This window comes from Mus pahari, chromosome 4 (genome assembly GCF_900095145.1).
Source record: "Mus pahari chromosome 4, PAHARI_EIJ_v1.1, whole genome shotgun sequence".
Classification (NCBI taxonomy): Eukaryota; Metazoa; Chordata; class Mammalia; order Rodentia; family Muridae; genus Mus; species Mus pahari.
The window spans coordinates 97,584,988-97,600,328 of record NC_034593.1 but is presented as its reverse complement, the minus strand read 5'-3'; the positions used below and the strand labels follow the sequence as shown (position 1 = coordinate 97,600,328).

The 15,341-nt window shown below is 46.9% G+C and overlaps 1 protein-coding gene and 1 pseudogene across 1 annotated transcript; both read left to right on the top strand.

Moving 5' to 3' along the window:
• Positions 1-511, top strand: part of LOC110320857 — a 5,552-nt pseudogene extending 5,041 nt beyond the window's left edge.
• Positions 512-6,651: 6,140 nt separating this feature from the next.
• Positions 6,652-12,095, top strand: LOC110319755 (glutathione S-transferase Mu 7). Its single transcript, XM_021195293.2, has 8 exons — positions 6,652-6,850; positions 7,059-7,134; positions 7,548-7,612; positions 7,898-7,979; positions 8,078-8,178; positions 9,269-9,364; positions 9,448-9,558; positions 11,453-12,095. The coding sequence occupies exons 1-8, from the start codon at positions 6,815-6,817 to the stop codon at positions 11,540-11,542; spliced, it is 657 nt and encodes a 218-aa protein (XP_021050952.1). The 5' UTR covers positions 6,652-6,814; the 3' UTR covers positions 11,543-12,095.
• Positions 12,096-15,341: the final 3,246 nt, after the last annotated feature.

Sequence of the window (15,341 nt, the reverse complement as noted above, 5' to 3'; positions counted from 1 at the left end):
ACACACACACACACACACACACACACACACACACACACACACACACTCCTTTTTAAAAAGAGAGAGATCATGATGTGCCCTGGCAGTGTTCACCTGGGGTTCTTATAGGAGGGTGTGCCTTCTATACCAGAATTCCTCAGTCATCATCCTGCAGTGTGGCCATCCTGTGGTGCAGCCATCCTGCAGTGTGCATGCGGTCCCTCCATTGGCCATGCTCACCTGTGAGTTTTGCTTCTGAGAGGTGCTAGGCTGATGGGCAGACAGTGAACAGGCACCAGGTTCTATATCTACCCTCACTTGGAAGTGATCTATCTTTTCAAGATGTTTTGCTATAAGCATTCCCTACTGTTGGTGATTGTGTTGTAGGAATCTTCAAAAAGAAAACTCAGTCATCAGCTCATCCAGGGAAGATCCTGGTCGTGTTTATATATATGACGGTGTCTGGCAAGTTAATGCTTGGGAAATTGTGAACATCTGCTTTTGGAGATGCTTGTGCCAGTGTTTGGCATAAGGACTCTGGAAATAACATGGTTCCTGAGAAAACATAGAATGGGACACAGGAGGTTTTCCATGTGGAGGTGTTGTAGTTTCACCCAGGAGCCCTCGCTCACCTAAGCACTTAAGAGGTGCAGCTGCCAGTGAGTGGCTGCAGATGGGCAGATCTACCTTCCTAGGCCCCAGAGCAGCAGTGTGTGATTAGAAGTGCTGTCAGGTCCTCCACAAGGGAGCTAGATTCAATGAAGAAGCATCGTTTGATGGAAGCTAGATCATGGATTCTAGCCTTTGTCAACCACTTCTTGTGAGACCTATGTGTCATTTGGAACATGTTGGAGGATGGCCCTGTTGGACATTGTCCTTATGCCAAGTCTCAGCTGCTGCCTGTTACAGCAGTTAAGAAATAAGCACTCATAGGCAGATGTGCGGGTCACTGTGAAATAAATGATTAATTAAAATGTAAAGATTATAAGATAAGCATTCATGGACGAGAAATGTTTATTAATCTGGTAAGAACAAAATTCTTTATACTGACTGTACAGGCTGGTTTTGTGTGTCTTCTTGACACAAGCTGGAGTTATCACAGAGAAAGGAACCTCCCTTGAGGAAATGCCTCTATGAGATTCAGCTGTAAGGCACTTTCTCAATTAGTGATCAAGGCGGGAGGGCCCATTGTGGGTGGTGCCATCCCTGGGCTGGTGGTCTTGGGTTCTATAAGAAGGCAAGCTGAGCAAGCCAGGGGGAGCAAGCCAGTAAGTAACATCCCTCCATGGCCTCTGCATCAGCTCCTGCTTCCTGACCTGACTTCCTTTGGTGATGAATGGTAATGTGGAAGTGTAAGCTGAATAATTTCTTTCCTCCCCAACTTGCTTCTTGGTCATGATGTTCTTTATAGGACTAGAAACTCTGACTAAGACACTGATCTTTATTAAACACCAACTTAGATATAGATGCAACAAAAACATTAAGAAAAGGATAAGTTAATAGAAGTATATAAAGGTTATATAAAGGTTAAGTAGGCAGAAATATTAAACCAAACTAATATTATTATCAGTCTATATCAGAAGTTAGTAAATACTTTTCAATAGTCCCTAGCTGAGTGTGCATGTGCAAATTCATTCATGTGGAGTCTGACAGCCAACAGAATCATTAAAAAGAACTCGGAAAGGATGGGGATGTGACTCAGTCTATAACGTACTTGTGTGCCATGCAAGTGCAAAGACATGAGTTTAGTCCTTTGCATAGGTCAAGCCAAGTGTTGTGATATGAATTTATTATTCCTGAGCTGGGGCGATGGAAACTCTCTGAACTTGCTCTACAGACAGCTTAGCTAAACCAATGAAAGCCTGGCCCGGTGAGAGATCTTGTCTCAAAAAGTAAGGGAGAGAGAGCTTGAGGAAGATATCTGATATCAACTGCTGCCCTCCACATACAGGCACACACACGCACATGCACACACACAAACACACTTATACATTATGTGTATACGTATGTATGTGTGTGTGGCCTCATGTGCTTAGGCAAATTATGATTGTCAAGGGGTATGGCAGAGATGATTTCACTTCTTGACTAAGAGGCAGAGAATGTGACATGAAGGAGCCCCAAACTATACATCTGCTAGGGCCTGTCCCCAGTTCATCTTCAGAGTCCAGGGGACTGGGCAGCTCACGTGAGTCTTTCAGGGCCTCAGCCTTATTCCACTCACTGGGGTGCTTCCTCTTTGTTGGCTTTTAGGGTTTGAGAGGAGAAGGGGGCTCAAGAGAGAAGTATTGAGTCAAATGACCCTTCAGGCAAAAGCCTTATCGAGACCGGAGGGAAGGGAGGAAGGGAGGAAGCACAGCTTGGTGGGGTCTGAAGTTCTAGGATTGTTTTCTAAGGTCCCCGTGAGAACGACTGGGAGGGAGAAGGTTGTGATAGGAGAACAAGGTCAGCTGATACCACCCAACCAAACTGAAGGAGGCTGTGTGGGTTTGTATCTCTTTTTGAAAAGTCCCAAGGTCATTTCTGGATAAGGGCTTTTGGAAGAACAGAGGGCCTAGTTAATTTGTGATAAGAAAGTGGTTACTTGTGGTCCTCTGTTTAGGCCTGTGCTATCTGGAAGGGCCCTCAGGAGAGGGAGAGACAAACTCCCTGACAGGTGCTCCGCCTGACGACCCTGTCCTTAGATGACTTATAATTCAAGTATGGAAAGGAGAGGGAGAGGGAAAACAAGCTAAAAGCAAGGTAGAAAGGTCCTCTGTGCAGGTGAGGCGGGAGTTGCTGAGGTACAGTTTGCTCTGGCACTCACAGGATCGTCTAAAATGGTGCCATCTTGTGCTACAGCGTACCAAGAATAGTATGTGTGGTTGGGCCGATGGCAGGTTGTGGGAGACTCTGGCCAAACCCTGGGTTTATCTGAGGTGAAGAACTAAATGTCTGTTATTATTGTGTGGGCTGCCCATGTGTGAGCTTAAGCCAAAATAGTAAAAAACAACAAAACAACAACAACAAAAAACCCACCTGTCTCACACCTGAGGTTCTGACTCAGTTCATGGTTCATGGAAGCCTAGAAACGCTGGTTCTAGCATCAGTGAAGAAGTCGGTGGCAGAAGTATGGGGAAACTAGACCTCTGTATGCACTGCAGTCCCGAGAGCACCACTTTTCTTCTCAAGTGGATGTTTTCTCTCTGAATCTCTTTCCACAATTTGTTCCTAAATCTGGAGCCAAAAGGAAAATAATCTACGACCATTGATAACTTTATTCCAGTACGGGGTGCTCACATCCTACAACCTTGGGTCAAACGAATCATAAGAACATCACAAGGCAGATAGAGTTACCTGTCCCATGGACAGATAAGGAAGCCAATGGTAGAGACTCAGTCACTTGCTTGAGAACCTGGTACTAGTGATAACTGTGCAGGGCTTCTCTGTTGGTCTCTGAAGTCTGAAGACAGCAGACTGTGAATATCCCTGTTTTGAACTAAAGGAGAGGCCTCAGGTCATTGCATAGGCTGTGTTTCCTGCTCCAGGATCCCTGGGAGGGGTGAACATGTCAGCCTAGGGCCTTAGGAAATCGAAATAAAGGGCTGAGGTGAAGGATCACAAGACTATTCATATTCCCTCTCCAGAATACCTTAGTGACTTAAATCCCCAATGGGAGAAACAGAGATCCAAGGGATATAGTTGGTGCTAGATTTGAGCAGACATGTAGGAGACTCAGTTGGAAGAAGTGTGTGTGTATGTGTGTATGCACGTGCATGCGTGCACTCACGTGTGCACACATACACATGAGGACGCGTCAAGCCGTCAGGGGTTCTCTACCACTTTGCACCTTATGGTCTCTACCTGAATCTGGTAGCCCAGCTCATGTTTCCGATGGACTTTTAGCCAGCAAGCTCCAGCCATGCTCCTGTCGCCACTCCTCAATGCTATGGCTACATGTGGGCTGAACCTATGCCTAGCTTGCTACATGGACACGGGGATCAGAACTCAGGTCCTCATGGTTGCCTAGCAATCACTCTTAGCCACTGAACCATCTCTCCAGCCCCCTAGTTGGCAGACTGCAATCCTGACATTAAATGGGGCAGTTTCCTTCCCTCTCAAGTGTTCCTTCTTCATTCTCTGGGTGTCTGGTTTGATACCTGGGAGATGGGGTTATATATTCTCATCGGTACTCGGTTATTGTCTACGTGTGAAGCACAACGAGCTGTGTGGGTGACTTTCCATCCAGTGACTAAGTCCAGCAGAGAGCAAGAGGCATGCAAGTCACGGTCCCACCTACTGCTCCTGGGAATCACAATAACCTGTACTTTCACAGCTAGCCATGGGTCCCCCAGAGTCCACTTGATGTGTACAGAAGCCACTCTGTTAGATCTGGGGACTGGAGGCATCAGCACAACAGGTTTGCAGTCTGGAGTCTTCTCTACATCAAGTGCTCCTCTTTCTCAGATTCTCTTTGGCTCTGGTTCTGCTGCGGGAATCATAGTGTTGATGGCTGTGCAAAGCTTCCCATGGCTGTGAGAAGGATGAACTGGAGAGCTGAGGGCTGCAGCCCAAGGCCCGCTGTACCTGGTTTCTTGATAACCGTCAGCTGTAGGTCTCTGAACCCTGCAGAAATGATCTGAGCAGGCTCTCCTGGTAAGATGGGACAAACACTCCCAGTGTCTCTCTGCATGGCCCTCTGGAGCAGGGCTGGCTATGAGGCAGCTTTGGGACTCGGTGAGATTGGCCTGAGGCTCCACAGAGAGCAGGTTGGACCTCTGCTTGCAGGAGAACAGTTAGACCTGGCTCAGCATCCTAAACTGGCCCTCCTCCACTTGTGCATTTGATCTGGGGTTTGCTGGGTCACTGGCTCAGGTCTGGGCTCTCTGTCCTGCTGCACTGGCCTGTTGTGGACGTCCTTGTCCTGTTACAGGAGGTTTCTGTGTAAACCAGCAAGGAGGATGTTTCCTGTGAGAAAGGATCATGTCTGTGAAGGCGAGGAGTGACAGGGTGTTCTGTGGGAAGACAGGAAGGGACCAGGCAGAGATGGAACAGAATGGGAGCCCTAAAGTCTCAGTCACGGTTATCTCCCCGCTGCTCTGGCACCATCTTGCCTGTTCCCTGATCCCTGTCCCATTCTTGTCCCAGCTTCTTCTTTTCCTTCAACTCAGTGGCCTCCTGAAGTGACCGTCCCTGAAGCTGGCTTCACTGTCCTGTCCGGCAGTGGCTATGCTGTGCTGAGAAGCTGGGGGAGCCCACCCCCACCATCTTTAGGCTCTGTACTTCCAACACGTGTGCTACAGAGGCACGTCTTATCTGCACTATACCCCAGTGAGGTCCCTGCATATGAGGACCTGTCTGGTCCCCATAAGGCTTGAGTCACACTTGCTTTGACTGTCATCCCAGCTTTCAGCATTGCCTCTAAGGACTGTCTGGAGACCCTAATAGAGCCTGGTTCACAGGGATCCAAGTGGACTAAGAAGGATGCCCCCAGTGCAGGCAGCCTTCATCGGGTCTCTAGAACATGAAGGGCACTTTGTGGCTGGAACCTTGTCTGCCCCACAATGTCGCTGAGATCAGAAGAAGTTAATAAAAGGTGGTCTAAAAAAATATCAGTGCAATTCTATCTCAAACTAAGGCACGTTTCCTCACCCTCAGCTACATTTTAACACAACCAAATGAAACCAACATAAACATAAAACATGTTTAAAAGAGTTAAGATCTGAGTGAGTTGGCGGTGCATCCTAAAAGAGACAGGTGTGGCGCTCCATGCCCTTAACCTTAGCACTGGAAGCTGAGACAGAACTGAGCCTAATCCAAGGCCAGCCTGGGTTACACAGGTTCCCAAGGCCAGCCTCTGAAACCATCGCAAAAGAGAAAAGGATCAAAAAGAAACATAAGACAAAGAACATTTGTTCCTCGGGAATTGGGCACAAGACTTTCAAGGCTCTGTAAAGAGAAACATGTTCGTCAATTGTCAGAAGTCACAGGTCCATGTGAAGGCCTGGTGGGGAGGCAGCTCGGCAGAGATGATTATCAATCACAGCTCCTCCAGGGTCTCACACACCCCCAGCATGGCGTTGGTGGGAAAGAAAATGACATGAATCTTGGTTATAAGATTGTGTACTCATGAGATAGGGAAAGGCAAGTCAAGGAGGGCGGAGTTTAGTGGAGGGCACCCGACCAAGGGATACAGCACCACAGTATACAGACGATAAGTGGGTACTCATTTCTTTCGTTAATTTTTTCAAAGATTAATATATATCAGAATAAAAAACAGAAAAAAACCCCAGATACATTTACCATGTGATCCAGGACACGCACACACACACACACACACACACACACACACACACACCCCTAATTGAAATAAATTTTATCAGAAAAAATTGTTGTGCATTCATGAATATATATTTGTATTATCATGTTTTCCAGTTCTTCATTTTTTTTTAAGTATTCACAGTATAAAAGATAATTTTGCCCTCAGGATACAGTTGTCAAGGTCCTAGGCCTTGCGAACTGACATCACTGGGAACTGCTGCTGCCATCTAAACCAGAGGGTAGAAATCATCAGCCCTACAGCAGAAGCCCAGCACCACGAATAAAAAACTAGCAAACCCAGCCCCGCCTTTCGCTCTTGGCACTCAGCCAAGCAACCACCATAACAACCTCTGAGCTTGGCAGCCTTGGCTCTGGGGGCGGGCCTGGCCTTGCTCCTGGACGCTGGTATTGGCCACAACTAGGGGGTGGGGAAGGGCAGTCTGAAGACCTGACAAAGCGAAGCCAGTCTGTTTCTGGCAGCTCTCTGAACAGTCAAGGCTAGATTGACACTGAGCCTGTCCGTTCAAACCTCGGCACCATGCCCATGACACTGGGTTACTGGGACATCCGTGGGGTGAGTAAGGGGTCCGAATGCAGGGTAGGACTTGGAGAAGGGGCAAGGATCCGTGTAGTCAATGGAGGCGTGCTCTTGCAGGTGTGTGTGTGTGTGTGTGTGTGTGTGTGTGTGTTCTGGTCCATCCATGGACATAGTGAAACTAGGCCAGAGAATGAGGACTCATGTAGAAGGGGTAAAGAATCTTACCATCTCTTGTCTCTTACAGCTAGCCCATGCCATTCGCCTGCTCCTGGAATACACAGACTCAAGCTATGAGGAGAAGAGATACACCATGGGTGACGGTGACTGCATCCTTTCTAGTCAGATCCCTGCCCAATTCCTGCCCATTGTTGCCCAGCAACCAACCCCATCACTCAGCTTTTTGTTGGAGCTACAACATGCCCCTTCCAAAACCCTTGATGGTGTGGTTTGATTTACCAATGGAAGATGCTAAGGAAAGATTTGAGTGTACTCTGTATTTATAACTGGGCTCCATTCCTCTAGCAATTGGCTAAATCTTTCGTAAGCTTTAGTGATGAAGGAGCTCACAGCCCTTACACACATCTTCATCCTTGAAAGCTTACGGTGTGACTTTGTGAGTCAGCTTGCAGGTCTACTGCCTCGGAGAGTCTTGTCTCTGACTCCTTGGGAAAGTCTTGGGAAAGGGGTTTGAACACATGGGTCCCTTGATTTCATATTATCTTGTCCACCACAGCTCCTGACTATGACCAAAGCCAATGGCTGAGTGAGAAATTCAAGCTGGGCCTGGACTTTCCTAATGTAGGTACAGGGGAGGGGAGGTATGGAGACGGTGGTGGTGTCCCTATTTGTACAGATGAGGAGTTCTGGGATCCATCCTTTGGTTTTCATCTTCGCATTCCTGGTTGTCCACACCATCTTTCTGTGATGGGCTATATTCCAGCTCTTCTTTTCAGTGAGCCAGTGTTTTCATAGAAGGTTTTCCATGGCAGGCACACTGAGTGCCAGGCCCCGTGTCAGTCTTCACCTAGGGAAGGGATGGAGGGACCCGTTATCTCATCTCACCCTCCCTGCTTGCCTATCCAGCTGCCTTACTTGATTGATGGGTCACACAAGATCACGCAGAGCAATGCCATCCTGCGCTACCTTGGCCGGAAGCACAACCTGTGTGAGTGGGGCTGGCCGCAGGGGTGGGGAACAATGGCCACCAGCTGGGCTTGGCCAGGGTGGCATGTTGAGAGTGAGTCTGGGCTGTGTTTTTCACAGGTGGGGAGACAGAAGAGGAGAGGATTCGTGTGGACATTCTGGAGAATCAGCTTATGGACAACCGCATGGTGCTGGCGAGACTTTGCTACAACGCTGACTTTGTGAGTCCTGCTCTGGGCTGGATGAGGTGGGGGGGACCAGAGCTTGTACCTTTACTTTCATCTGCTGTGTGTGCTTAGCATCTAAACGTCTTAGTGCTGCTCACCTACGGATGATGTCCTGAACTGCCAGCAGAGTCATGGTGGCACAGTGTGGAGACCGAGACGGACTAAGGTTAAGGCCTTCCTGGTTACACTGTCTCAAAATCAAAAGCACCCAAACAAAACTCAAACCCTCCATGCATGTACACACACACACACACACACACACACACACACACACACACACCCTGCCAACAGAGTGACCCTTAAACTCAGAGTCTTGTCAAATGGCACTTACAATGAACTTCAGCAACTAGAGCAAACACTCCACGGTCCAGCGTCGGTAGCTGGGTAGGAAAGGCTGTGTTTAGAATCTCTCAGCCCTGACCACCCATTTCTGCCCTGGGTTAGATCTTCTACTCAGCTTACGTCATCATTGCCTCTATAGCACACATTCCAACAATGAGAAAAAGTGGAGTAAGCTGGAAATGGATGGGAGCCATTGCCTGGGGACTCTTCCCAACCAGATACCCAGAGCCATGTTTGGGATATTCACAGTAATAAGGACGTGTTCCCAAAAGGCAGTCTACAGCTGGCCAAGCCTCTTCTCGCCTCGTCTCCTCTCGCCCAGTCACACTTCTGAAACTTTCCCAGAGTCCTAATATTCTCCTTCCTGTCACTTTACTGTGTAGAACATTCAACTTCTCTTCTAGAGTGCTTTAGTTATTTGCCTCTCTGACTCACATAACATCTGAATGCGAGAACCTGCTCACACAGTCCTGAGTGTGACTCACAAGAGTTGTTCTGAGCATCTGTGGTGAGTCCCAGGGACAGCGTGCCCCTGTGTGACTCCTCATCACCTCTGATATTGGATCTGGTGCCTGTAGGACTCTAATCAATAGACATAATGAATTAATAATAGTGACATCATAAATTAAAGCAGAACTAACCCAGGCCTAGTCTCGGGAAGGTGGCTGCACCTCTGCCCTGTTTGGGCAGCCTCTGCCCGGAATCTTGTGACTGAGGGTGATCACAGTGTTTTCTGCTCTAGGAGAAGCTGAAGCAGGGGTACCTGGAGCAACTGCCTGGAATGATGAAGCTTTACTCTGAGTTCCTGGGCAAGCGGCCATGGTTCGCAGGGGACAAGGTAAAGGAGAGGGCGTGGGGAGGAGGAGCTGCCATCCTTCCCAGGTTACCTGATCAAGCACACTCACCCTCGGCTTCCTACAGATCACCTTTGTGGATTTCATTGCTTACGATGTGCTTGAGAGGAACCAAGTGTTTGAGGCCAAGTGCCTGGACGCGTTCCCAAACCTGAAGGACTTCATAGCGCGCTTTGAGGTGACGGACGCTCTAAATCCTCGTTCTTCTTTGAGGTCCTTCCTTCCCCACTTTGCTTACAAGGCTCTTAGTCCTGGAACTGAGCTTAAAATCAGGAAACCCAGTAGCATGTACTGGGTGCTTGCTTTCTGGCTCAGCATACATTATCTATTGGATAAAATTTATCATTACAACCAACTTGCACAGCAGATTGAATTATGAGTCCCATTGGACAGATAAGGAAACAGACTATAGAGGCTAAGTCCCTTAGTAGCAGAGCTTGTGCCCAGCTCCCTGGGGGTGTCTGGCCTCTAAGGTCAGCAGGGAGTAGATATTTTCTATTTTGTGTCAAAAGGAAGAGCCTCAGGTCCTTGTTCTGTTTCTCAGTCCAGAATGCTGGGGAAAGGCAGAACATGGCAGGAGTGTGTAGGCTGCAGACGTTCAGAGAAGGAGACATGGTGGGATTTGTGTGAAATAGCCGCATGTTCACAATTCTGGGTCTTCAGAAAGCTTCTCTCAGGTCCATCCCCATCTGAGCACATGCCAAATCCCAGGGATGTTTTTGGCGCTAGATTTGAGAGTGTATGTGAGCCCTATTCAGGATTTCATCTTAAAGAGTTGTATGGTGTAGGGCCTTTGCCCCTTTCTTTCCCCCATGTCTCCATGAAGCCATTTCTACAATGTATTCATATACTTATTTTGACTCCTATTCACTGGCCTCCTCCTCTGTATGAGGCTCAGTATCAGGCCCAGTGAGACATGGAAAGAACTCATTCAGAGACCGGGTGTAGCGGAGAGCAACGAGCACAACAGGCAGTGTCACCCAGGGGCTGGAAGTCACAGCTTGTCACTTGTTACACTTGTCACTGCATAGCTAGTCATGGGTCCCCCAGAGTCTACTTAGCACCCACAGAATATGCTTTCAGAGATTTGGGGAAACTGCAGGCATTAGAACAATAGGCTTGTAGTCTGTAATCTTGTCCCTATATCAAGTGATACATCTTCTCAGCTGGTTTCACCAGCCCTGGGTCTGGTCCTGACCCAGTGGCCTTGAAGCTGGTATGGTCATGATAGGGAAGCATGGAAGAGCTGAGGGCTGCAGCCTGAGGCCTGCTGCACCTGGTTTCTTGATTGCAGTCAGCTGTAGGTCTCTGAACCCTGCAGAAATGATCTGAGCAGGCTCTCCTGGAAAGGTGGGACAAACACTCCCAGTGTCTCTTTGCATGGCCCTCTGGAGCAGGGCTGGATATGAGGCAGCTTTGGGACTCGGTGAGATTGGCCTGAGGCTCCACAGAGAGCAGGTTGGACCTCTGCTTGCAGGAGAACAATTAGACCTGGCTCAGCATCCTTAGCTGGCCCTCTTCCCCTTGTGCATTTGATCTGGGGTTTGCTGGGTCCCTGACTCAGGTCCTGGCTCTCTGTCCTGCTACACTGGCCTGTTGTGGACATCCTTGTCCTGCTACAGGAGGTTTCTGTGTAAACCAGCAAGGAGGATGTTCCCTGTGAGAATGGATCATGTCTGTGAAGGCGAGGAGTGACAGGGTCTCCTGTGGAAAGACAGGAAAGGACTGGGCAGTGAGGGAACAGAATGGGAGCTACAGAGCCAGCTTGACTCGGGTCCTGTCCCATGGACTGTGCCAGCAGGAGGAAGCCACATAACTGCTATGGACCTCAGTTTCTTTGCTGACATGTAGGCACAGTGACTGATCTTGGAGGATGGAGTGGGTTTTCTGAGAGTAGATCATAATCTATAATGGGCTCAATCCTGATGCACAGGCATCTTCACATAGGTAACCGAGGATTTCCCTTTCTAGGACTTGAATATTAGGGTCTACAGGGAAAGCTGCTTCTGGAGTGGGGCTTCTTACTTCAATGGGGCTCCTGACCTGACCTCCTGCTCTGTCCTCACTCACAGGGCCTGAAGAAGATCTCCGACTACATGAAGACCAGTCGCTTCCTCCCAAGACCCATGTTCACAAAGATGGCAACTTGGGGCAGCAAGTAGGACCTTGACAGAGTGGGCTGTAGGATAAAGATACCAGATCTCCTTAGTTTGCCAGGAGCCCTGAGAGCAGGCAGGATCCCTGCAGCCCCAGAGCCAACTTTTCCTTCTTCCTTCCTTCCATCCTGTTCCAGATCCCAAGCCTCACCAGCTCCCCCCCCCCTCTCTTTTTGGTCATCCAATCCCTGCCCAACACAGTGTCTTAAAAGCCCTAGCAATTCCTTTTCATTAGCAAAGTAGCCTTCTAAAGCTAAAGCCCCCTGCCCCCCCACCACCTAGAGACTCATGTGTTCAGATACTCATGGCTATTTGGGGCAGCAGTGGGCTTTCCGGCAGGTGGGGGTCCATATGGTGACAGTAGATTGCTAGGAGCGTTGACCACTGTAGCCAAGCCACTCTTCTGCTTGCTCTGGTTCCTGAGACAAGCTATGAGCTAGGTGTGCTGTGACCCCAGCACTTGTCCCTGCATCTGTGACCCTCTCCTACCACTCTTTTTCCCTGCTCCTGTGAGCTGTTCTTCCTGCATCATGAACCAGAATAAATCATTTTCCCCTTACATTGTTTTTCTTTGGTCGTTCGTCACACCAACAGACAGCTGGCAAGGAGCCTGATTCCAGTGGATTCAAGACCCTTTGTAGATAGACGATCTTCAATATTGAAGGCTGTTGCTTTGGCCCTTCTGAAGTCTCTAGTTCAAAAGCCAGTAGGGAGACCTGCTTTGTGGTACTTCACATCCTTTTATGTACTGTGTTGGTGTTCATAACCTTGTCTGTTCAGACACCTCCTTCACCAGTCTGCATTTGCTTCATGTATTCGTGAAGCAATTTAAAACAACACCGAAGAGCAAGTTCAAGGAGATTCAGTATCTTAGTGATTCCCATTCATGGTTCCAGAAAGAGCTGGTTTATGGGTAGGCATTCAGGCCCATGCTCGGATGGGAGAACATGGCTACTCAACAAAGACCTCTTATTCAAAAGCAAGATACTGTACAAAATGAATCAAGGCTTAAACAGGTATTTACTAAAAGTGAATATCCAAGTAGCCTATTAGCCTATAAAATGACAACAAGCACCATTAACTAGAAGAGTCATTGTAAACACTGTAATATCCTAACGTAGGCCAACTAGAATGGCTAAGATGCAACGGGCTGACAATGGCTGGTAATTTTATGAAGTACTGGAACTTATGTAATGCAGTGTCCCAGAGTGTAACCACTGTGGGACATTGACAATATCAACTAGTGTTGAACAAGTAGTGACCTCTTACCTAGAACTGTCTCCCAACCAGAACGAAAGCTTTTATCTTCCAAAAGCCATGTAATACTGAGGCAAGAATGTGGGAAACTGTTTACTTTTCAATTTCATCAGCAGAAGATGAATAAATCAGGTGTAGTTTACTAGTATAAAGCCATTATCATGTAATGAAGTAGTATATTATAAGTTAAGATAAATGGGGCTGGAGAGATAGCTCAGTGGTTAAGAGCAGTGACTGTTCTTCCAGAAGTCCTGAGTTCAATTCCCAGCAACTGCATGATGGCTCGAAACCATGTGTAATGGGATCTGATGCCCTCTTCTGGTGTTTCTAAAGACAGTGGCAGTGTTCTCAGATACATAAAATAAAAACATCTTAAAAAAAAAAAAAGGTTAAGATAACTGTAGTGATGTTCTACACCACAGCATGTAGACATAATATTGATTAATGTTGACAATGACATAATGTTGATCCAGACATGTGGAGCGTGCATTCTTTATCCTTGTCTATAGATGGGAAGATTGGGCCAAATGCATGTTGACTTTGGCAGGGTCATTTACTGACAGGAGCTTATGTAGTGCTGAGAATGTTCCTTATCTAGATAGATCTAGATGGTAATCACACACAGAATTCAGATATGAAACTCACACAGATGTACACTTAATAGCTACACATTTATTGCATGTGAGTTCCACCCATCAATGGAAATATATAACCTTACTGTTCACATCTATTGTGTGCTTCTTTCCATAGCTGCTAATGACAAAATGGCATGTATTTTAGTTTCTTCTTGTTCAGTAGCGTTTTAAGTGTTTACCACCTGGGAAATGCCATGAACATAGTAGGGATTCCATAAGTGCCTATTTAGCAACATTACTTCAGATTATCTTGACTTTAAATAATGACTACTTTAATCAGGTAAATCTTATGTGCACATATGTTCTTCCTGGGATCAGTGTGGTTTGAGTCCCAGGACCCTGGCAATGTCAGCAAGGGAATGAAGAAATGACAGACACACATACAGTGAAGCTGGGATTGGGTAGGGTTCTAACAACATTGCAACCTGGGTCTTCAGTGTGTTTATCAGAAAGAGTATAGGAGCTGGGGGTGAGCTAACCTAGGAAGGTCTCTGTAATTAAGTACTCAGGCTGTGAACACCCTGGAGGAGGGAGCTGCAGTCACTGAGCAATTGTTCATAAAAACTCACATTGAGACTCCCAAGAAAAGCTTTGCCGTTCCTCTTGAGACTGGGTCATATGAGTAATGGTTCTGCCAATAGTCCCATGTGGTCCTGTAGTCCTCAACGTGGCTATGCCCATGTCAAAATACACATTCACTCAAGACTGCTCACTCAGCATTTCCTCTGCTCCTTAAAGGTTCTGCTCATTAATTCATTATCATGTTACTCAAAACATATTGGAGCTGTCGGTGTGGCTTGTTGGTAGAGTATTTTGCCTAGCACATGTAGAACTCTAGCTTGGAACTCTTGCATAAGAAAGAAAAAAGAAAACACAAGACCATAAGTGAATGTGTTATGTGTGATGTGTGTGTGTTTCTCTCTCTCTGTGTGTGTGCACACAAGTGTGTTTAGGTGCAGTTGTCTGTGTGTGAACACGTGGAGGTTAGAGGTAGACCCTGGGTGCCTTTCTCTACTGTTCTCGGCCTAAGTTTTGAGATAGGATCACTAACTGAATCCATTGGCTTCTGAGTGAACTTCTAGGATTCTCTGTCTCCCAGACACGGGGCTACAAGTGCCCAAGCCAAGCCTAGCTTATATTATGATCTAAACGCAGGTCCTCATGTAAAACACTTTATCCAGGAAACCACTCTATCTCCCTGTGGTATATATATATATATATATATATATATATATATATATATATATATATATATATATATATTAAAGTGGGACATATCATCATTCTGCTTACATGTCCATTTATGAGACTTAACAATCATCTATTACTCCTTCCTGTAAATAAAGTAAAGCTTTCCTAATCCTTCCCACACTACTGGCCACCTCTAAGCTTTTAGTGTTCATTACACCACTATGGTTGCCTTTAAATATATTGTCTTCATTTTTTTTTTTTTTTTGGTTTCTGTATTTTCAATGATCCCCAAAAGATACAGTCTGGGACCCAGGGAATGACCAGCTGTGTGGTGTTATAAGAGATTAAGTGCCTGTTCTATGAATACATTTATGGTGTCACCAGGAAGACATGTGACCCCTTTCATGTGTCACCAAGGCACTTGGAGTCCATTGTTCCACTTCACGGTACCTTTGAAGTTTCTAATGATTTTTTGATGCTCCTCCTCTTTGTTCTTGACTAATTGTTACTGCTTGTTCTTGTTTCCACTTGGTGGATCAAGGCCTATGACTTTCTCTGGGTAAAACTCTGTTTATCCAACATTTCCCCAGGGCTTAGTCGATTTAAACACCAAACATTAAACACACACACACACACACACACACACACACACAGAGAGAGAGAGAGAGAGAGAGAGAGAGAGAGAGACAGAGAGAGAGAGAGAGAGAGAGAGAGAAAGGTTG